Genomic DNA, 24924 nt, shown 5'->3' with positions numbered 1-24924 from the left:
TTGCACTTATTCTTGTCCCAGGCATCAGCATGGTTCTGTTTGCTCCCTCACCTCCTTCAAAGTTGTGCCCATATATCTTTTCAATGAGATATTCTTGACTGCTTATTTAAAATTACACTCCATCTTTCTTCCCCCCGCTGGTTTCCATCTGCCTTGCCTTGCTTTATTTTTTTCTCTATAGTACTTAACACCTTTTAACATACTATATAAGTTGTTTACTTATTGTTTCTACTGCCCCCTTCCAACTAGAAATATAAGTACCCTATGGACAGGGATTTTTTTGTCCGTTTTGTTCACTGCTATATTTTTAGCAGCTGGAATATTTTCTGGTACATAATGGATACCCAATAAATAGTTACTGACTATATGAATAATAGTCTTCTATGTTCTTTTTTGAGTGATTGAAGAGGCTGAGCTTTTTAAATTATTTTTACACTTTCAGTACCTGGATTTAAGTATCAATTGCTCTGCACTAGGGAAGTGGTTCCTTGTCCAGGCTGGGATCAGCTGGGTATCTTTTTCAGAAATAAGAATGGTTAGCCTTACCCCAAGCCAGTTAAATCAGAACCTCTAAGGATGGGACCTGGTCATTAGTGTTTTTTTAAAAGTTTCCCCATATGATCCTAATGTGCAGCCAAGGTTAGAGCCACGTGCTCAGGAACATGTAAATAAGTATGAATGAATGAATGAAAGTGTACCACAACTACTGCACCAGAGATGCAGATTTGGACCAGCTCAAGCATTAGGATTGGATGTCAAATATTTGCCATGAGAGCTTGGTCCTGAGCAGCACAGCGCAGGGAGAGCTGGTGGGGGAGGAGGAAGGGAAGGGGAAAGGGAAAGTGAGTAGATGGAGAAAACAAAGAGGGGACTCCCAAGTAGCTGTAGCAGGAAGGAAAGTTTGTTCCCCTGGTCCCTTGGCAGCTGTTGCCAATTGACGATTTCTGTCTAAAAGGCATAGTTCTGTTGTGGGCTGCCTAGTTAGCAATTTGTATTAAGGCAGGTATATTATATTTTAAGACTCACTAATTTTTCCTCTCTCTGAAGTAATCAGGAAGTGAGCTCAGTTTTAAATAATGAATACAGGTCTCTGAGCACAGTGAGAATAACTTCTCAAAACTTGGAGAAAGAGATTTGAGCTATTTTAACTTAAGATGTCAGGGAATAGTGGGTATGGAGAGTGAACGGCCTTGATACGCAAGCTCTGGGATTCCTTTCTGCAGTTGAAATGTTTTTGTTTTCCTGAAGGTTTCAGAGAAGGTGGGAGATATGATCAGAGTTATTTAAGGAATATTTATCTGACTGGTTATGTGGCAAGAAGGAGTTAGAAGGGATAGCTCTGAAGAGAAGCAGTGAGTAAAATGTCCTAGAAAGCAAAACAGAGCATGAATAAAATGGTGAAAGATGTCAGATCCAGTAGGAGAATGGCAGAACCAACCAGGCCTTGGATTTGGAAATAAAGCAAAGAGACAGCAGCCCGTTGTGATTAAGAAGACAGTGGTTGGAAGGAACACATAAAGAAGGAGCCAGAGAATTAACGTGGTAGCTATTGTGGATATGATAAGCATTCCAGACCCTGGAAGTCCTATTTTCATGGATAGAATTAGAAATTTTTATTGTCTCTGCCAGGCTCTCAGGCTATTTAAAAGCTTTCAGTTATACCCTGAGTGTCTCAGTTCTGTGAGGTGCTGGGAAGGATTTGCCTGATGTCCTAAATGTGACTTATCTAGCTTTTATTACTCTCTCCATACTCGAGTACCAGCCTTAACCAAACTGAGGTTCAGCCTAGTTGATGAGCAGAAGGGATGCCCCTCACTCTCCTTTGTCCAGCCAAATCCTTCTCTAAATGTAGATAACAGAACCTGTCGAGGTGCGGAAGCCTTCCTGTGCTCAGGGACAGAAATTCCCTCTCTGCCCCTTTCCATTCCCAGCAGTCTCAGTTTCTTTACTATTATTTTTAGTCTTGCCATGCACAACCCATACTATAGCCCCCTCCCTTTCTCCTTGTATCTCCCTCGCTGTCCTTAATAGGTGGCTCTCCCCACTTTCTTATAAATGCCTTTCTCTGACCCCTCTGTCTCCCTGTGCTTTTGGTCTCTCCCGTGATCCCCATCTTGGCAGCCTGTCAGGTGATTGGCAGGTGAGTGTGTGTTGCTGATCTACGGCCCCAGCAGCCTGTCTTAAGCCTTGACTTTGCTCTCTAAAGATTACAACCGAGGGCTTCCCTGGTGGCACAGTGGTTGGGAGTCCGCCTGCCGATTCAGGGGACACGGGTTCGTGTCCCGGTCCGGGAAGATCCCACATGCCACGGAGCGGCTGGGCCTGTGGGCCATGGCTGCTGAACCTGCGCGTCCGGAGCCTGTGCTCCGCAATGGGAGAGGCCACAACAGTGAGAGGCCCGCGTACCGCAAAAAAAAAAAAAAAAAAAAAAAAAAAGATTACAATCGATTGCTTTGAAACTCAGTCCCAATGAAGCCAACATCCACAGGGCTGGCAAGAAGTAATTTAGGTACTGGTTGACATTTGAACATATTTAACTATACAGAAGTTTGGTTTTTTTGTTTTGTTTTTTTTGCGGTACGTGGGCCTCTCACTGTTGTGGCCTCTCCCGTTGCGGAGCACAGGCTCCGGACGTGCAGGCTCAGCGGCCACGGCTCACGGGCCCAGCTGCTCCGCGGCATGTGGGATCCTCCCGGTCCAGGGCACAAACCCGTGTCCCCTGCACCGGCAGGCGGACTCTCAACCACTGCGCCACCAGGGAAGCCCTATACAGAAGTTGTTATTCTTTTCAAAAATTATCACCTCCAACTGGCTTCACGTAAATTATCCTTGTTAGTCTGAAACAGTGGAACATCCCTGCTGCCTTTGCCAAGGTACTGTGAATCGTCTTATGCTGCTTCATCCCCTTTAGTCAACCTGCACAATTGAGGATTTTGTTTCATTTTTTACTTTTCCAGAGTCTTAACAAAATTTAGAAGCTATTTGAGGTCTTTTTATAATCCTCCAAGTCTGTGTTTCCTAGGTAACATTTTAGTGTCTCATTTTATTCTTAAGTACCTCCACAGCCATACATTCATTGACTAATTTTAGCCTTTAACCTGAATTGGCTATAAGTAATATTTTTTCGCAATAAAGGCAATATTAAACTGAAAGTTGATTACCTGCATTCTACATTCTGACTTGAGTTTCTTTTAAAATATCTTACTAAGCTGTTTAAAAATTGGAATGAAGCATTTAAAAGATCCTGGTGGTATGGCTTTGCTTATTCAAATCCTCTGTGATTTGTGTTAACCCAAGACTACCAGTGAATTTGTAAGGGAAAGTAAGTTTAATTAAAATGTCAGTTTCCTAAATGTAATTATTTGTTTATGAAGGATTATTTTAGGTAGCTTTTTATGAAATGCTAGAGGGCACTATTATGAAATTCCCACAGCAAGGGAAGGAATATGATGAATTTGACAGAGCTGTTTGTGGGGTTCTGAATAAAAATGCCACATCCCGTAGAGGTGCTCCGTATGCGTCGTATAATGATGCCGGCTACCAGGAATTAGCCTCCTGGAACTGCCTTTGGATTCTTTCATATTTCAAGTTGAACTGGTCAGTGTGGTCATAGGGAAGGTGACACAAGCATAGTCAGTGACTGTCAGCTCATGAAAAATGAGCCTTAATTGAATCCAAGGGCAAAACACTCTTCAAGATCTCAATAGAAAGCTGGCATGTGAGAGCCAAAGTAAACCTGTTTCCTCATGTTTGAATCTGTGCTCCATTGGAAGAGAAAGAATGCTCCATTTATGGACAATAAATACAGGGCAGTATCAGCCACAAGTGGCCCAGTGTCATCATCTGACCCACCTTGAACTGATGAATGGGCATGGATGTAGGATTTCTGAAAGCTCAGGAGACAGTGAACTAGAATTAGAATTTTATCACATGTAGATAGTTTCTGGAATTGTTACTTCTTGCTATTCCATTAGTTCTTGAAGATATCTTTGGGTTTTCCTAAGTCTGAAAAATAGTTTAGATTTGCCATCGACTCTCTGCCTATTATCGGCACTTTAATAAGTTATTCAAACCTCTTTGGTCCTCAGTTACCTTCCCTAATGTGAGGGGACCGATCTGGCACAAATATAAAGTTTTCTTTCCTACAGAACTTTATTGTATCCTCCCACTGGGTCCTGGTCGAAGAAGTAATTTTTTTTTTATTGTGGTAAAATGTACATAACAAAAGTTTACCTTTTTAACCATTTTTAAGTGTACAGTTCAGTGGTGTTAAGTACATTCACAGTGTTGTGATAAGGTATTTTACAGTGAAGGAAGCCAAGAGATAAAGTCATAATTCACATAGAAACTTTGTGCCAGAAGCTATGCTAGACCCCAGAATATGCATGTGTAGGAGATATTTATGTGACTGGATAGAATTTTTATGATTGTCATCTTTGTAGTGAGTATAATACAGTATAATTGGGAAAATAAAGTGATGTTGTATGTGTATTATACGTGGCTATATTTAATAACAGTTCACATATGTGTATGGTTACACGTAGCAAAATTCAGCCTTAACGTTCATAGGTTTAATAGTCATGCTTCAAAATATTTTCTAGCAGCTCTGTGCGTCCATTTCATGTATTTCTGATTTGGCTGTGGTATAGACATGAGGCTGCTGTCAGGACATGAGCTCAGCAAGCCACCCAGTACCTGCAACTCACAGAGGCTACTTCATTCTTTACGTGTTCCCAGAACAGTAGTGATGAAAATTTTGGGGGTGTTGGGATCAAAAATACCCTGTAAAGAAAGCTAACTATAAAAGTAATGAGACTTTAGAAAATGGTGATTTTTTTAATTGAGGTATAGTTGGCAATATTATATTAGTTTATGGTGTACAAGACTGATTCAAAATTTGTATAGGTTATACTCCATTTATAGTCATAAGAAATGGTGATTTTTATATAGAAAATAGAAATATGGGGTACATTACTGAGGGGAACATTAAGAGGGATATCAAATTTAACAGTGATTCTGATCCTTGACATGTATAAGTTTGTCTTTGCTTAATCAAGAATAAGAAAACTTGACCAGTGAAACCATTTTAGCTACTAGTTTAGCTCCAATGCAAAATCTTGTGAAAAATAAAAGTTTAGTGAAAGTGAAAATACAGTTACCTTGTGGTATTAAGATGTGTTTAGGAAATATGTGACTGTTCTCAGAATATGAATTGAAAGCCAGGAGCTATGCAAACATTTTCATAAAGGATTTCCATTAAAGTCATCTTTCCATGATTGAAGACTGGTTTGAGAAATTTAGTTCCCCAATTGGAGCTAATAAGAGTGACCACATCAGAGTTGCTTGTCTTCCCAGGAACTGTTTTCTTGGCCACTGAAGATACACCTAGAGAGAAGGCTGAATGGAGCAAGCATCTCCTTCTAAGCTTTTGTGAACATAAGTATCTAAAGAAGGGCAGTGAGCCTCAGAGTTTAAAGTGGCTAAGGATATTCCCCTTGTCTTAAGAGAAACCTGACTTCTTTTCAAGTGTACAGAGTCCCCTATAGCCCTTCTGTATTGATTTTCTATTGCTGTACAACAAATTACCCTAGACTTAGCATCTTAAAACCACATATATTTATCATCTTACTATATCCATGGGTCAGAAGTCCAGATGCTGCAACTTGGTTTTTCCAGGGTCTCACAAGGTCACAATCAAGGTGTCAGTTGGGGTTGCATCTCTTTCTAGAGTTTAGATCCTCTTACAAGCTCAGGTAGTTGTTGGAGAAATTCAGTTCCTTGTAGTTATAGGACTGAGGTCCGCATTTTCTTTCTAGCTGTCAGCCAGGGACTGCTCTCAGCTCCTAGAGGCCTCTTGAGGGTATTAGCCATGTGGTCTTCTCACAGGGCCTTTCACAGTCCCTCTCAAAACGTGGTTGCTCACTTCTCCGAGGCCAGCAGGAGAATCTCTCTGACCTCTAGACCCTCTGTCAGAGCTCAACTGATTAGGCCAGGCCCATCCAGGATACTGTCTTTTGATTAATTCAGTGTTTAGTTGGTCAGGGATCTTAATTATAGCTGCAAAATCCTTTTACTTTTCCTTATAAGGTCCTGCCCACACTCAAGGTCAGGGATTATGTTAGGGCATGGGTCCTTGGGGTCATTTTAGAATTTTACCTACCATACCTGTTTATTTTCTCACCGTGTTTCTCAGGGTCAGAAAGTGGAGGCAGGATCCTCTTTGCTCTCCACGGCTGCTTCCAGACCATTACTCTTCCAACAGTTGTGAAAAATAACAACAACAAATATAACTAACAAAATATCGAGACTTTGAGACTTGTTCCATTTGGCATTACCATTGTCTCTCCTGTTTTATTGCAGTCTTCTCTGTACTCCTTGTGTCTCCTACTCTTTCATAAAAGACATGGGTACCTTGTACTTTGCTCTAAGCCTAGCTGTTATTCTGGATGATTTCTGTTTCCATCACTGCATGGAGACACGTCAGGAGTTGGGAGGGAAGAAAGCATAGCAAGGAGCATGTGCATCAGCCCTTTGATTCTTTAAATGACTTTAATGATGTCTGAAAGATTATTAGAAACTTATTTTGCTATCTGGTTTGTACTTTATATAGGCTTTTGGTTATTGTTCCTTTAGGTACTTCAAAACATTTTTGTGGTTTTGTTTAATACCAGCCTACCTTATTTGTGGTAGGTAGAGAGGTAAAGGATAGGAATCAGGTGCCATGTTTGGGGTATAAAGCTAGAGCCCAGGCAGCCCACCTATGGGCTCTGGGCGTGGTGTTGGCTGTAGCTCTCAGACAGTGGAGTGAGGAGACCCTTGAGGAAGGGGAAGCAGCGAGTCAGCCCAGGTTCTGACTGGTCAACTGTATGGAGCTGCTGAGACAGCCAGAGCAGTCTGTCGTTTTGTTTGTTTGTTTAGTGTTTCTTGTTTTGTTTGTTTAACGAAGGTGAGTCTGTTCCCTTTTGTTAGGCTTTGGTTGCCAAGTGCCAACCATGTTCTGATGTTGGTAAAGCCTCAGTCCATGGTAACTTGAGGAAGAACTTTGTCCAACCCATTTCTTCTTTCCTGGTCCTGCCTCCGTTCTCTCGTGTTGTCCTGAGTCCCACACTGGACGACAACTTTTTGGAACATCTGACCTGAGAGGCTAATTGCAGAGAGGTTTTCCTGAATCTCATGCTGAAGGCTCAGAATTCAGCCTTAGTGACAGAGGCTTGCTGTCTCAACTAGAAAGCGTTCCCTACTGTTGTGGACCCTTTCGCATTTCACCCTCTTAGCCATCCCTGTTTCTCTCCATAGCCCTGCAGCATGCATCAGAGCAGTGGGCAGAGACTCTGCATGAAGCCTCTCTGTAAGCTGAGGTGGGGAGGAGGGTGTGCGTGCTGCCTGGCAGACCCAGTTCTCCACAGCTGCTCTGTCCAACACTGTAGCCACTGGCCACAGATACAAAAAGTAAATGTAAACTAAACAACATTAAATAAGATAAAAAAAATTCAGGTTGGGCTTCCCTGGTGGCGCAGTGATTGAGAGTCCGCCTGCCAATGCAGGGGACGTGGGTTCGTTGCCCGGTCCAGGAAGATCCCACATGCCGTGGAGCGGCTGGGCCTGTGAGCCATGGCCGCTGAACCTGCGCGTCCGGAGCCTGTGCTCCGCAACGGGAGGGGCCACAACAGTGAGAGGCCCACGTACCGCAAAAAAAAAAAAAAAAAAAAAAAAATTCAGGTCCTTCCTCACGCTAGTCGCGTCTCAAGTGCTCAGTAGCCACATGTGGCTAGTGGTTACCATATTCGACAGCAGAATTAGAGAACACTTCCATCATTGCAGAAAGTTCTCTGGGATGGTGGTGCTTTAGAGTGTTTCTTTCCCTTTTGTCCTACAGCAGCGGCAATACCAGTGTCTTCTCTTCTCTTGGGGTCGAAGCTCGCCTGACTCACTGCTCTGAGTTACGCCTGCAAGTCAGCTTCGTGCAGGAATTACCTCCTTCCGCTACAGCAGGACTTGAGGGTGGCCTAGAGAAGACTGCCATGTCCTGGAGGGCTCCCTGACGGTGCTGGAAAGGCCATGTACTAGATTTCTATTGCTGTAACAAATTACCGCACACTTAGCAGCTTAAAACAGCACAAATTTGTTATCTCATAGTTTATTAGAAGATCACCACAGGTTTCATCAGACTAAAATCATCCACCTTGTACTCTTTTCTGGAAGATCGAGAGGAGAATCTGTTTTCTTGCTCTGTCAGGTTTTTGAGGAAATTCAGTTCCCTAAGGTTGTAGGTCTGAAGTCCAGATTTCTTACTGGCTGTCAGCTCTACAAGTTGCCCACATTCCTTGGCTCCTGGCCCTCTTCCTCCAGACACAAAGCCAGTAAAGGCAGGTTGAATCCCTTTCACAGTTCAAATGTCCCCTGCATCTTCCTCCTTCGCATCTCTCTGACTTTAGCTGGGAGAGGTTCTCTGCTTACAAGGACTCACGTGACTAGATTGGGCCTACCCTGGGCAGTCTCCTCATCTCAAAATCCGTAACTTTAATCACATCTGCAAAGTCTCTTTTGCCATATGAGGTAGCATATTAGGGCATAGATATCCTTGGGAGGGGTGTTATTTGGCCTACCACATGCTTCCAAATTAATTCTTTGCATGTTATTAGGCAAAAATAGCTTATTTGAGATACAGTTTATTTGAAGAGGATAATTAAGATGCTACCATCTTTGTGTAAATGATATTATTAATTTTCCTTGGAGGCAACATCAGGGGAAGACAGGAAACATCAAGAAAGGAGTAGAGAAAGTGAACAAATAGGGAAGGTGGTACATGGAGAAAATCTTTACTTCTTAAACAATGTTTTATATTGCTTTTCACATAGTGGAACATACAACCCATAATACTGCAATTTGGAGTACATTGATAAAGTATCACCAAGATATCTCTGAATTAACCACTTACTCATATTTTATCTTTAAAAAAAAAGAGAGAAAACCTATACAAAAGTGGCATTATAATCACGAAGATAAATATCTGAAATGGAACAATGTTAAAGAAAATAAGCCTATCAAATTGTGGGTAATTAATGTGAGAGATTTAACAGCTTTCCCACCTATTAGATTGCTAACATTTTTGATTTTTATGATGCCTCAATAAATCTGTTTGATTTTAATGTTTTTTGCCATTCATTTGTTCATCATAGATTTCTGCCCTCATTTCTAATTTAGTATTAAAATATTATGTAACCATTTAGTTTAATCAAATGATTCTAGACTGTTGTCTGTTGTACAGTGATACTCTATAATAAACTATATTTATAGTTTTTGAGGATGAATGTAGTATTTATATTTCTCATCTTTCATTTTATTTATCTCATTAGCTAAGAAACCTTTCCAGCTTGGACCTACGTCATATCACTGAACTGGATAATGAAACCGTGATGGAAATTGTCAAGAGGTGCAAAAATCTAAGCTCTCTCAATCTCTGCCTGAACTGGATCATAAATGACAGGTAACCATTGTAACATCTTAAAAATACTTTTCCATAGGGAAACACGTGCTCTACGTACCAAGTACTGATTATCATTATAATAAGGCATGTCTACTTTAAGGAAAATGTGATAAAGCCATGACTTTTAAAATAGATATGTTTAAGTTTTGAAAACCATTTAGAAGTATACTTTTAACCCATCCATTGTTTATATTTGCAACAAGGTTTTTATGTGCTAAGACTCAAATGTTTGCCTGAACAGTTATAATAATAGAAGTCTATTGAATTTTCTCTGTCACCCATCCAAGACATATTGTTTGTCACTTTAATATTTTTGCAACTTTTGTGTTAATTTTACTTTTCACTTATCAAGGAAAATGGTTCTGAGAAACTGTTTCAAGCATTATGCATTCAGATCCTTTCTCAAGGATGACATTTTGTTTTCTGTATAAATAGAATGTTTTGAAAATGGAAGTCATGTGATGGACAGTTTAATATATAGTGTAAAAATGTGTAAAATGGGTAGTTTTTAAAACAAACAATGATAAGCCAGTTTTTTCTGAAATATTTAATGAAGGAAATAAAAAATATGCAAGAACCCTTGAAAATAAACTTTATAATGAAAACAGCTGCAGAGTTAGCACTACTCTACTACTGCTGATTAGTTTAGATAGGTTCTTAAATATAAGCGTGAGATAAGATTCTTGCCCAGTAACTTTTCAAGAATAAATTTTTAAAAAATGTTAGGCCACCAAAAATATTTTGCTTTCAAAATAGAAAGCACTATTTCAGCTATAATTAGAACCTATTTAGATTTAAATATTTTTCACAAATTAGAGCAGAGGTTTATTAAGTTTGTGTCAGATAATGCTTTAAATTCAATACACCTCCCCCTTTCACTTTTAATTTCCTTTTATCCTTTTAACAATAAAATCCTGTAGACTACATTTTCCCCAAGTATGGTAAATTCTAGTGACATTTTTATAAATTACCCTGCATTGCTCTTTAAATTATGTGATAGCTTTTGACTTAGCTCTTTCTTAGTAAAATTTTTCTTGAAAAATTTACTAATCCAGAATTGGCCCATGGTCATCATTTATAAAAGGTGTTTATTGTTTTTGAGTAACAGTCACTATGTGAGGTGGATCAAAATCTAAAGGAAATTGATGAAAACTTTAAAAATTAAATTATTCTCTATAATCAACATTTGCCTACATAGCCAATTATGTGGCAACTTAAAAATAATCTTTTAAGTGTTTTTCATAATAACTAATAAAATAAAGTACATGAAAAACATCATCCTGTGGTTTAGGTGTTTAGCATTAGCTTAATATTGAGGTAAACTTCGTGGTAATGCTTCAGGTTGAAAGGTGAAAACTATTTGTGCCACAATATGGTTATGAAAATGATTGCCTTTCATTGCACAACAGTTTTCTATGTCCATGCATAGAAGACTCTACTTGGAGCCTACAGAGGTAAATTAGATGCAGTCCATATATGATTATAAGGGCTATCTGCTTGGTAAACATTTTGCTTAGGTTTGTATTATTTACACAAAAATATTCAGAGATTTCTCACCTTTTAGCTCTTCAAATGCTTATTTAGCCATAACTGGGTATTTACAAATGAAAAAGTGGGCAGCCCTCACCTTCCCTTTCTTAGGTTCCATCTACTCAAATCTCTTGCTATTTCAGTCATTTTTTTCCTAATTATAATGGTTATTTGATATTTGATCCTAAATACCTGTACTGTAGAGATTTATTTGCAAGGAATGAAAGTGTATTTTTATGTTTTTAATGGAAAAGTTTGGATTAATTGAGAAAACATGCATTTTAATGAGGCTGAGCGGTAGAGTTTTAAAGATCAGACTCTTAGGTTTTAATTACACTGCTTGCACTTATCCTGTGTACTGTAATAGGAGTTCCAAACATTAAAACCCACTTTGTAGTATCATCTAAATTACTCAGCTCATTGTTCTTGCCATACTCTATCACTAAGCTAAGTAATATTTGCAATTATATTGGTATAAATCTAGGACTTCCCATCAGACTTAATTATAATTTCAGCACTTAGCCGAGATGGGTTAGTAACCTTTCATATAGAGGACACTGGAATGCACTAATGCATTTAGCCTATCAGTTAGCATCTGTTTTACATTTGTTCATTATTAGTATCCTCTAGTAAATCAGGAGGCATTTATTAACCCCCTACTAAATACTTGGTGCTGTGTCTCAGACTGTGGAGCACTGAGTCCCTGCTGCTCTCAGAAGGTTTTCTCTTTAGGTGACATAAGACTTAATGAGTGAGATAATAGTGAGCCTTGTAAGGATAGAGGGGAGGAAGGTAACCTTTATTACCCAGGTAATTGATAGGCACTTTACATGTGTTCTCATTTAATCCTTTCAACACCTTTTGTCAGCGGAAGGTCATACTATTCCTATTAAATTTAGCCCATTTGTTTGACTTTTCTTTGGCTTTTCCAGTTGTATGTGTTTTCCATCTTTGCTGCAGTAAAAACTGGATGGGGACAAACAAGAAAAAGCAAATGGCTAATGAGTCAATTTCCATTTCATATCTAGGTTCGCGCACAATTGACATTTATATGTAACATTCTTAGTTTTTTTAGACTAATCTCATTATTTTCTTTCATAATAAAGTTACAATAGAACTTTTAGATACTATTTTAAACTTAATACCTGTGAAAAGGATCTATGTTTAATGCTGCTAGCTTTAATAAAGGATTCCTCACATGAAGATACACTTTGATACTGTTCCCAGATCTTTAGATATAAGATTTATTCTGGCTTTTAAAAGATTTTATCAATAAACTTTTTTTGAAGCTCAAAATTTTAAAATATTTAGTAATTGAAGGTCTTTACTGTTAAGCTCATGAAACCTTTTAGCATTCTGTGGTTCTTGAATTGATCTGTGTGACTAAGACATTCTGTTCTTTATCTTTGTTTTCTAAAAGGACTTTTTGTGTTTAGAGAGTTAAACAGCGTGATATTTTCTTGTATTCAGAAGGATGGTCTTAGTAGTCATTTGACATTTACCATTGCTTTTGAATACAAATCAAATCCAAGTGGTTTATGAAAAGAGGGCACTGACTATTTCTATCAATGATTTAAATTAAACATCTGGTTATTGTGTCTCCTCTACTCTCTCTGACTGTAAGTTTATTGGAATGGTTACTTGTATTTGATATAAATCCTTTGTTATTTCACATTCAATTTGGTCTTCTTTGTTTTTGTATGTTTGGTATAGAGTCCAGAAGCAGCATGCTTTGGATGTAAAAAACAGATATATAAAAACGTGAATGGTTCTGAGCATCTTTATAGTAATATGCCTATAATGGCTTTTTTTTTGGTCAAGAAGAATTAAGTGAAATCTAATTTATTTTAATAGATCTTTATGGAAGCTATTTATTTAAATTGGCTACCAAAGAGAGAATTAATCTTCCTAATTTCAATTTTTTTTTTTTTTTTTTTTTGCGGTACGTGGGCCTCTCACTGTTGTGGCCTCTCCTGTTGTGGAGCACAGGCTCCAGATGCGCAGGCCCAGCGGTCATGGCTCATGGGCCCAGCTGCTCCGTGGCATGTGGGATCTTCCCGGACCGGGGCACAAACCCGTGTCCCCTGCATCAGCAGGCGGACTCTCAACCACTGCGCCACCAGGGAAGCCCCCTAATTTCAATTTTTAACGTTAGTCCTGAAAATAAAATTTGATCATATAATGTATATACCCATTATCTAATATATGATTCTTTCATTGACAGTTGACCATGCTTGCTCATGAATTAGGAAAACAGTAGAAGATAACAATACAAGAGAAGTGAAAGATTCTCTAGCATCCGTCAGCTAAAGTCAGAAAACAGCAAAAGTCAGGCTGGTTGTTAAAGCCATTTGTGCTGCCAGCTAGTTGAACTTGCCTAGCTAGAGATTTATTCTTTGAATTTGCAGTTTAAAACAAAATTGAATGTATAAGTTTGTTGGACACGGATAACTAAGGATACCTTCTTTAAGGAGTTAATTTGCTGTATGAATCTTATATTTATGTAAAGGCAGCTGTTGCATCAGTGGACACTCTAAAATTTGAGGGCTTTTAAACCTGAGACTGTTGCAACCAGTTTTTTTCAAGTATAAAATAATGTTTACAATATGTTACTCTTTCACTTTGTATGTACTTGTGTTTAGAATAGTAACTGTAAATATCTTCTCTTTAAGTAAAACTTTTGAATACCATCATTTTGAAATTGCCAACTGGTGGGCTCAGCTGAGTCCGGTCCACAAAGCTGTTTTGTTTGGCCTATACAATATTTTAAAAATTGAATTAGTTACCAACTTAAAAAATTGGGGTAGTTCACATAAAAATTCTGAATTTTGGCCTTCTCTTGGGAAAGTTGCAAATCTAGCAACATTGGACCCACATTTTCTCATGTCAACAGTTTTTCCAGGATGAGTAATGGGCTTTTCTCGTTGGCCATTCTCCAATTTCTCCACTATTCCCACCCAGCATGACCTATTTTTTATATATTATCTACTTGTTCCTTACCCAGTCTACGAATTGAATTCTCCTTTATTGAAATCCAGAATGGAGAGATTTTTAGGTAAAGATTTCTTATTTTAAATCAAGTAGTTCTTTTTAAATTGAGTCTGATAACATATGTTAACAGATAATATAGAGTTGATTAGTTTACCTAAATTAGTTCTTCATTATTTCAGGCCTCAGAACTTTGGCCAACATGTTGAAGTTACAGAGGGAGACAGAATTCAGTTTAAAATAAATTAAAACCTTCGTTTTCATTGACTGCCTTCCAAACTGGAGAACTCACTCCCACTTAGTGTTCAAATGAGTGTTCTAAACAGTTTCCTGAATAATAGGGTTGAACTAGTTTACTAAATTAACTCCAACTCCAAGCCTGTGATTTAAAATGAATTTATTTGCAGTGCTTAGTATTTGATTCACAATTCCTTTGTTTATAATATTAAGAAAAATCTTAAGACTATTCTTTCTCTTTCTGTGCAGAGCCCTTTTTAGTCTTTTAGGTATACTGAGATTGAAGTTGTAGAGTGACAGATTACTCCACCACCCCTTTCAGGGAGACTGACAGCATCCTGGCTCATGTAACACTCAATGAGGCTTTCTATAAAGATTTTTCTAACTCCCTTGATCTTCTCTGGATGTTTATTCTGTTTCTTCTTTAAAATTTCCGTTGATTCAATAAAAAACGGTGACATTTAGAAATAAAGTTCAAAGAGGATTTGAGCAGGTGTTGGTGATATAAAATATTTGCTGAGTGCCCATTGTGTTTTAGTTCCAAGAATTGTTTTGTGAACATATGCTATATATTGTATTTATAAGTGTTCGAGGACTGGGTGGATAATCTACCATCTTCCTGTGAATGTCACGTCACAGTGGACTTAGAATTTTATTTCATTTCAATCCCCTAATATTACTTAATTCTCCTAGAGACTGAGGTTTAAAGATTGCCCAAGGGGGACAAACCTATCCATTACATCCAGCAGGCATGGTTGAATTAGAGTTGGAGAATATTTTGTTTTCTATTAAAGTTAAGTGATCTGGAGGAGAGGAATACTTTTCACCTTGGAGTACTGAGTGTGAAGTTTGAACAATTTGCTCCTATAAAAGCATGAAAACTTGGAAATAAAGAGGTGGTAAAAATAATGCTGCCCATAGAAGCAGCTCCATGGTGGTATTTAGAGCAGCGCTCTCCTGCCAGTGTAGCATGCTGAGCAGTCTATCTGCATACTTTTGGTGCCTAATAATGTGGTAGGGCTGGTTAGGTGGAGCTTTAGTAAAGCTGAACTTTAGTTATTTCTGTAACTTACTACATAGTTTTGAGTATGTTCTGTATCTATTCATATTTTTTAAAAAAGGATGAATATATTTTACTGAGTTCTAGGAGAGTAGCAGGGGCAGAATGGAGCCTTTCTGAGCTAGTGATGCTTGTTTGAGGTTGGCTAATTATTGATACTCTTTTTTATAGTCACAGTTATTTGTAAGACCATCCTTAGAAGAATAGTATGATATTGGGGTAACTACTATTCAGGCCCCCTAACCATCTTCAAAAATGATGTCTTAGGTGTCCTTCTATCCATTAGACCCTCTCTTTAAAACCATGATAGCTTTTTGTAGTGCCCCTGAGGTTGGAGGGTATAATATTTTCTCTCTTTTGTTTTTTAACCAAGGATAATAACAACAGCTAATAATAGCTACCATTTATTACAATCTGCTCCATACAGTGTGCTAAGGGTTTACACCCAGTGTTTCATTTAATCTTTTCAACAGCCCTGAGGAAGAAATTAACCTCATTTTAAAATGGAGGAATTAAGGTCCAGAAAGGTTAGACTGCTCTCAACTAGTAAGCGGTGGAGCCAAGACTGGAACCCATTTTTCTGTGTCTTCAAAGTCCAAGCTCTAACCACGAGGGGCTCACTGTCTCCCAGTACCTTATTCTGACTCAGACCTAATGACCTAATGTCCTGATTTGCTCAGGACAGTCTCAGCCCATTCCTGTTGTTTTGGAATTCTGTCAGGGTTAGCACTTGCGCTGCCATTGCTCCTTTCTGTGTTCCAGATGTCCTGTTTTGGATGATAAACTATGTGGTCATCCTACCTCAGGCTATGCTTGATCATTCTGAGCATCATTAGAGTGTTACCTTCTCTTTTCTATGTGGGGTATCTGAGAGGTAAAAGTTTTAGATAAGACCTATAGATTTTAAAAACATCTAGTTTTGTAATAAAAAGCAGTTTTCCCCCAACAACTCCATTTATAAACACTCTTCATTTCTTACTAAGTTTCTTGAAGAAAAGTAGAAAGTATTGCTCGTTTTTGTGTCATACCACATCTAGCTCATACTTGATATCAAAAAGAATTTCAGAATGAATTTTGAGTAGATATTTAAGCATGTGATGATACACATTTACTTTTACAAATATTTTATTATCTATAAATGCTCTCTGTCAGTTGTAACAAATTAATCGTTGCAGAGTGAAGGAGAATACTGGGTGGTATATACTTTGAGTAAGTTGTTACTGAGTTAAAAAGAAGGAAGTTAACTTCATTGAAGGTTTCAGTACCTTTCGTAAAAAATAACTGCCATAACTAATCTGTACAGTTTTCCTAGCATATGTGATTTTTCAAATAGCTAATGATATTTTTCTACAGAAGGAGAAGTTTTTCTGATAAAGCGATTTGTGCATTTATCCTCAGATGAAATTCAAATTAAAGGTACTTTTTCATTGTTTGGTATGTAGTGCTGTTGGGTATCGGTTCTGATATTGGTTCTTTCAATAATTCTAATTGCCAAATATCATTTTAAAGGAAATATTAATTGATATATAACATTAGAGCATTTAACCTAGTACCGTCACTTGAAAGGAAATCTGTATGAGATCGTCTTTATCTCATTTATGTCAGCCTGCTTTGATTCTTAACTCCAGTTCTGGAGATGGGATGGAAACTGGATTTGATGTGGAAGAGTTTGTCTTATTGATTCTCCATGTTCACATTTTGTCATATAGAAAAATGCAAATTTTTATGATAGTTCCAATATATAATGGTAATTTTTAATTTCTGCTTTGTCTTTGGTTCCTAGTGAGCAATAATGCATAAGTAAACATTTCTGCAAATAATAATAATTAACAGAGCTTTTATAGAATCATATTATTGGTATTCCTGGATGTGCTATTCTAAATGCTGCCACTGATTTTGTGTTTTTAAGACAATATAAAGATGAGTAAAAGTATATATTAAGCACTTAGTTTGTGAGATTAAAAAATTATGTCTTATATGTTATGAATCAGAATTCATGATCAAATTATGGGAAAGAATGGGACACAATGTACAATATATGATGATGAATGCAGTGCTGTATACGCATAAATTTGGAGGCTTCCTAACCTCAAAACCCATTTTAAAATTACCAACAATGAACAGAATATTCACTTATTGATGAAAACGATAATAGTTTATTGACTGTTCAGACAAATTTATGACTTCCTGCCCTCCCCTCTCTTCCCCCCAGCTGTTGTCTTATTCTTAATCCCCAACCAGAAATGGTAATTAAAATAACTCACTGTTGTCAAAATTTTAAAATGTATGATAAATGAAGCCCAGTAAATAGTGAAAATATGAGAAAGGTGATTAAATCTGACAATTTCCTTGTAAAAGGCTTGAGATGATAAATATCTCCTGTGATTAGTTATTAATTTAGTGCAAGAGATTTTGCTTCAGCCTAAAATATTTTATGAACAGTGGCATAAAGAAATATCTTAGAAGATAGGTACACACATGTTTAACCAGAGGAGAAATAGCTGGAACTTGATTGGTATTAATTAAAAATGGCAGACCTGACATGTATGTGCCTGAGCTACTTTCTGTATGACGGTCCTTTCAGAAATTAAAAAAGAATACATGAAGACATGAAGAATGACAGAGTACTTTCAGCTTGAACCTTTTTGTCTTATGAAGATGGAAAGGTTTTATGTATATCATTCCTCAACTGATAAAATATTTAGTTTAAGGTAGTATAAAATAACTCCTTGCTTATTGAAGTTGACAAAAGCAAACTTGTTTCATTAACAGTTATAGTTGCACTGCTAATAATTTCCCTTAAAATGAATGTGAATTCGTTTATATTTAAAGAAAAGATGAAATAATAATGGTGGTTGTAATGAAGTGCTGTATCACATTACTGTTGGCTAAATCCATAGCACATCAGTCTACTGGTGGCATATATCATTGTGTGGCTGTGTAATGTTTTGTTTATGAATCTCTCTCTTTGCAAGGGTGAATCTGCGTCTTCATCTTTGGCCCTCTGCCCCAGCCTCAGCCCCTGGAACCTCACATAGAGCCCAGCTCAGAGAAGCAATTTAATACCTACGTGTTGAGGGAATTATAAATGTTGCTTTTGTAGGATGTGTAAGTCTGTTTTTAGATTTGGCTTGAACTCTGGCTGAAATCCAGGCAACTGGTTCACATGTCCTCCTTCTTCCAGATTTATTTATTTCTGAGTAAAGTTGATACTTAATAAAGTGAGGACAATGTCATTGTCTTGATTTAGATAGAGCTTGCTTTATGTATTGCACGCTTTTTATCTGAAAGCCATAGCTTCGTTTTTTGAACAATACCTAGGTTTTAATGTTGAATCATTGGTTTCTGCTTTTTTAATAGAGTCTTTGGAATACTTTTAAATGAAGATCCAGAAACTTCATTTTCATATGTAGTGACACCTTGTATTAATTGAAAAGAGGCAGAGGAGAGAGTTAACGGCTTTTTTTCTGTTTCTTGGTGAGAAAAGTATGGCTATATGAAAAAACTGTTGCATATTTTTTCTTAATTCTTCCTTGTAGCACTTTTAAGTGCTGCTCTTTATATGTATGTTTAATATTTGGTTAATTGTAACTATGAACCTAAACATACTGATTTAAGTCCAGGTTCACATTAGAACAATTATCTGGTTAATTGCTCTTGTGCAAAAATAGGCTAAAAAAATCATCAGAACATCAACTTGTGAAAGCAGTGGCAGGAGTTTCAAAACCACCATGCATACCTACTGCAAATCACATCAGCAAAGCAATTAATTTAGGCTAATTGCTTTTCTGTTTGTTCAAGTTGCACTTTGGAACTGTCTTTTGAAATCATGGCAATTAAGATTAGTAAGCAATATAATTAAAGAATGTTAGAATTGTCACTATTTTTCAAAAATGGTAATTATTCCATATGAACCTATATAGTAGATGTATCACCCATGTGGGACTTTGAAATAATTAAAGCAAAATGGGAGTATTTTAGCACACAAGTTTCCCTTTAAAAATAAATTGAGTAGATTACCTTTTCAGCAACTGTAGCACAGGGTTATCTTTAATCTCTAATTATCAAGAAGAATTATCTAGTTTCAATAATGCACACTAAGGAGGTTTGTTCACATGGGGGAGAAATAACCACCGAAGATGGCACTGGCTAGTGACATTTTCTCTAACAGATGTGTTTTTGGGTTCTTGTATGGCTTGTCCTAACATAATCAGGATTTTTCAATGTCTTAAAAAACAGATTAGGCATACCTCATGTTATTGAAGTTTTCCTTTATTGAACATTATAATTTGGGCAGGACCAATTTGTCTAAAATTGAAAACGACTTGAGTTTCCAACTGTTTCTATATGAAGCCATGTTGTAACAGAACCTCAGCTAAAAAAAATGGCAACTTTAGGAATCAGTTCTTCATTGGAAATGTAGGAATGTCATTAGTGGGGGAATTAGTCATTCCCCAAACTGCTTCTCTGTTCACCATATTGTCAAACAGCAAGTAGCTATTTCTTTCATCTCTCTCCTTCCCTAAGGAGCCATTCTTATCACTCAGTGTGTTTAGTGGCCTGTCCTGCCCCATGAAATTATCCAAAGCAAATAGACTGGATTGTATTAAGAACTGTGGCTCTCGGAGTGAATCTTTGAGAGACACACCTGTTAAAGGAAGTCTTGGTAGCAGTTATTTTGTGACTTTCTGGGTGTGTGACAAGAAATTTAGGAAGATATTCATTAAAATTAGATTTGATGCAATCAATTAAATTTCAGATTTTGTTTTGGCATTCTACTTTTTGTTAATAGATATAAAAATTATTTTCTTTATTTTTCTTTATTTCTGCTTAAATCGATATGAATAGATCTCTAAGCCTAGCTAATTAACTGTATCACAAAACTAAATTCTTCTCTAGTGATCACTTTCATGGAGAAGAACAGAAGTATATTTAGTTTTTACAAGGATATATTTTTCTTTACTTCTTTTACAAAACTTCATAGTTTCTAGAAGTGCAGCATACTTGATCCAGATTTCCCAGTGATGCTGTTTGTTGTGGAATGTTTGATTAGAAAGCTTCATGTTGAAGGTAAAAATATCAAATCAGATGAAAATAAATACATTGATTAGAATAAATAGAAAAGTGTGGAGGACTCCTAGAATACCGAAAAGTGAACAAAGAAACCTAAATGATGTTGGTCTTCTTTTGAATCTGTCATTGAAGTAGCAGAACAGTGTTACTCTAGTTTGGGGAAAACTCAAGCTAGTACTTCTTTTTGGCCTTTAAAACATGAATTCTGCAATTATTTATAGTTGAAAGACAGCATAGGTGCTATAAAATTTGTCACTATTTCGCAGACTTTAGAAGATTGCAAATTATAGCCACATATTTACCCTATCCCTATATGCATGGCTTTGTGCATTGGTATATTGACTACCCTTTCATCAAGAGGTGGCATCTATTTCTCTATCCCCTTGAACTTGGGCTGGCTTTGTGACTTGCTCTAACCAATAAGATGTAGTGGAAATTATGTTGTGGGACTTCTAAGGTTTGGCTTCAAGGGGGCTTGCAACTTGCTTTTCTGGAAGCTGCCCCACCTGATGAGGCCCAGAGTAGTCTCTCTGAGAATGAGAGATCACATGGAGATAGAGGTCTAGCCAACAGCCAGGGTCAACTGTCAGACGTGTGACAGAGGCCATCTTAGACCATCCAGCCTCAGTCAAACCTTTGGATTCCTGCAGTCCTGTGAATGAAACCTGCAGAACTGCTCAGCTGAGCCCAGGGAGTTGTGAGCAAGTAAGAGCAGTTTTTTTAAGCTGTGAAGTTTTGGTGTAGTTTGTTATTCAGACATTGACTTTGTAGCTGCTCTATGTTGACCATTTTGTATTAAGTTAGGCAAGGTGCCAAGAGTGCTTTTTTCATTATCCTATTTAATTATCGCATCAACTCTGTGACATAGGTGTCATTATGCCCTATTTTATAGATGAGGTAAAGAAAAAAAGGCTCAGAGAGGTAAAAGATCTTGCTGGCGATCACAGCTAGGAAGTGCAGTCAGGATTGAATGCAGATCTGCCTGACCTCAGTCTCATCTATCAAATTAGCTCCAAAAGCTTATTCTAAGTTTAAAAATACATTTGGTTGCGATAAGCAGTTAAACCTACAAGTAGAGTCTATGAATATAAGTACTAGCTAAATTGCATTATAATAAAATACATCTCATTGATTAAAATAAATATTACAATAAAATAACATCCATTTGCAGTTTCTAGTGTAACTATTTAATCTTGGGTAATCACCTAAAAAATGCATGGGGAAAAGAGGCAGTTCTTCTGAAAGGAATAATGTGAATACAAAATTAAGAATACATAAATATAAGGCCTTGATTTTATATGTATTTAAAACAGTTTTTGGCGTTTCATGTTATTCAGAATGGATCTCTTTCTACCCTATTGTCAAGTTAGGGAGAAATGGAAAAAGAGGAGATCGTCTTTTAGAAGAATTGTGACTGAAGCTTAATCACTGTCATGTTTGCCTTCAACACTGTGTTTTTTAGTAATAAGTCTTGTAAGGACATAACTTCTATGGCCTATAGGCAGTAATGGTACTAATACCTATAACGAAAATACCACAAAAAATTCTACAAATAGAAGTGGTAGTCTTTTCATTTTTTGAAATGCTTTTTAAAAAAATTTTAGCTATCACCTTAGAAACCATACATCAAGAAACTAATTAAGACTAGTGGGTGATTCTGACATGTATATCATATCTCATCTTACCATTTACTATAGCACCACACTAATCAGACCTGCCTCAGGGTTTTATTGCCTGTTAAATGAAGCCTGGGAGCATTTCCTCCATGATTTATTATGGTATTTGGAGAAGTAGTTTCATTTGGGAAATACAGTTTCCATTTGTTTTCCTTTTAACTTGAATTTAAATTCAATTCCTATTTTTGGTTTTGATTAATCTTTTTTTTCCATTAGCAAATTACCAGTGTATTTTAATATTTTGATATTTTGTTGCATTACACACAGAATTGAATATTTTGTTTTGTGTGAGTATATATCTGGAGACTCCTGCATTTGAGGAGAGGAGAGAGAGTAGGTTGCATTTTTTTTCTTTTAGTTTTAACTTACACGCAGATGGATTGTGAATTTCTTAGAATGTGACATTGATAACAGCATAGGAATTAAAACTGTATCTGGGAATTTTGACTTTTCCATACTCCTGGGCTCCTAACCAGAAGTTTAGTAAATGTGTGTTGATTGATTAGATGGCAGTATAAATAAACCTAGTAAACGTAAGCTTATGTTCAAGGTAAAAGAAAAAGAAAATGAACTGTTCACATTCGTCAAGAAATAGAGCAAATCGGGCCTCCCTGGTGGCGCAGTGGTTGAGAGTCCGCCTGCCGATGCAGGGGGTACAGGTTCGTGCCCCTGTCCGGGAAGATCCCACATGCCGCGGAGCAGCTGGGCCCGTGAGCCATGGCCGCTGAGCCTGTGCGTCCGGAGCCTGTGCTCCGCAACGGGAGAGGCCACAACAGTGAGAGGCCCGTGTACCGCAAAAAAAAAAAAAAAAAAAGAAATAGAGCAAATCAAAATAAGTCAGTCAAAAGAGTCAAGTTCATTTAATGAATATAGACATAGCCTTTAAAAATGCGTTTTAAATGTAATTGAAGAGTTAAAGAGGCACACACTGAATTCTCTGACAGGGGTGTGGTTTATGTGTGAGGTACTTGGATACAGTTTTAGTCTGACAACATGTTAACCTTGCTGGATTAAAAAAAAACTGAATGAAGACAAGGGGAGAAAAATCCTGGAGAAACATCATATCCTTGTGGCAGCAATTTATTTGGAAAGGGGATGACAAAATATGTCCAGACAATGCCCTGGCTTTCTTCATTAAATTTAGTAATGATTTTTGGAAAAGAAAGAAGAGTTTTTCTGTAACATTTTTTTCTGCAGATTTATAGACGTTTGTGGGATAAATATCTTCAAAGAAATATATATTACTTATCACACAGTTAGTATTTTGCATATTATGGTCTTATTGGAATTAGAAATGTTTAGTAATTTATATCTTTAAATAGATGTACATCTTCTTTTTGTTTCCAAGATTTTTCTTTTATGAGTTTATTTCCAGTACTGAGACATCATTTTGTTATAGAGGAGCTTTGTTTTTGTTTTCTGTTTTGGTGATGGCTTTTGGCAGCCATCCATCTCCAAGTACAGTGTAACATGTAACAGTGAAGCTTGTTAAAGGGGGAGAAGTATAAACTATCACCAGGCAGGCCCTGACAGACATTCAGACATCCACACAGACACTGCTGCTACTTGATGGTGTCTCCCATTTTGAAAATGTAGCTATTTAAAAATGGACAAGGTCGCAGTAACTTTACACACCTGTTGCTTGTTGTATGCACATATATTTTACTTGTGATTCTTTCCCCACTGACAGTATCTTTCTAATGTTTAATTTGAATGGTTACATTTATCTTTGCTAACTTGTCACTGTTAGTTGTATACTACGTTTCAATCCTCTAAATAGATTGTATATGTGCACACTGTACTTGGTAAAGAATTTAGAATTTGTGGTGATCCACACTGATGGGCTTGGGAGTATGTATGGGGGAGAACATGGGACAGATAGTAATTCAAAGTGGCAGGAAATCCTAACATGCACCTCTCCATGTTTTTAGCACTGATAGGCATTGATTTCATTTCATTGTTGAGATAATGGTGTCCTGTAAGCATTTAGGTGGAACAAAATGCCTAGGGTTAAATGTGGACTATAGTTAATCTTCAGTGCAACTCATCCTCAGGCAGGTAATAAAAAATATACACGTGTTATTTTGAAAGTTCTGTTAAAGCTGTTACTTAAAAGTGCCAATCATATCCAGATGAAAATTCCAGAATATACCCCAAATATATTATAATAATCAGCATCGAGCTGCAATCATTTATTTTAAGAATCACATTTGCAAGCTAGGTCCATTTAAAATAAATATCCTGAGCTTCCCTGGAGGCGCAGTGGTTAAGAATCCGCCTGCCAATGCAGGGGACACAGGTTCGAGCCCTGGTCTGGGAAGACCCCACATGCCACGGAGGAACTAAGCCCGTGTGCCACAACTGCTGAGCCCGTGTGCCACAACTACAGAGGGCCATGTGCCTAGAGCCCGTGCTCCGCAACAGGAGAAGCCACCGCAACGAGAAGCCCATGCACCGTAACGAAGAGCAGCCCCCACTTGCTACAACTAGAAGAAAAACCGCAGGCAGCGACGAAGAACCAACACAGCCAAAAATAAATAAATAAAACATTAAAAATAAAATAAAATATCCCAAATCTTAGTGTAAAAGTAATTTCTTAGTGAAATTACTTTTTTTTAAAGTAGATACACCCAACTGGGTTGTTTAAGGATTTGTACGAGTGAAACTTATTTCCAAAGACTTCAGAGTGGCAAAACCAACAACTTTTTTTTTTTTTTTTGGTCCTAAGCTCCTCTTTTCTTTTTTTTTACATCTTTATTGGAATATAATTGCTTTACAATGGTGTGTTAGTTTCTGCTTTATAACAAAGTGAATCAGCTATACATGTACATATATCCCCATATCTCTTCCCTCTTGCTTCTCCCTCCCACCCT

General features: G+C 37.3%; 1 protein-coding gene across 2 annotated transcripts in view; it reads left to right on the top strand.

Moving 5' to 3' along the window:
- Positions 1 to 24924, top strand: part of FBXL17 (F-box and leucine rich repeat protein 17) — a 495830-nt gene that overhangs the window by 158591 nt on the left and 312315 nt on the right. For both annotated transcript variants that reach the window (XM_060093227.1, XM_060093226.1), the window contains one exon: positions 9357 to 9487. In XM_060093227.1, the coding sequence (XP_059949210.1) occupies positions 9357 to 9487 (131 nt within the window). The remainder of the gene's footprint in view (positions 1 to 9356; positions 9488 to 24924) is intronic.

This window comes from Mesoplodon densirostris, chromosome 3 (genome assembly GCF_025265405.1).
Source record: "Mesoplodon densirostris isolate mMesDen1 chromosome 3, mMesDen1 primary haplotype, whole genome shotgun sequence".
Taxonomy (NCBI): Eukaryota; Metazoa; Chordata; class Mammalia; order Artiodactyla; family Ziphiidae; genus Mesoplodon; species Mesoplodon densirostris.
Note: the sequence above shows the minus strand (reverse complement) of the source record. Positions and strands in the feature narration are given on the sequence as shown.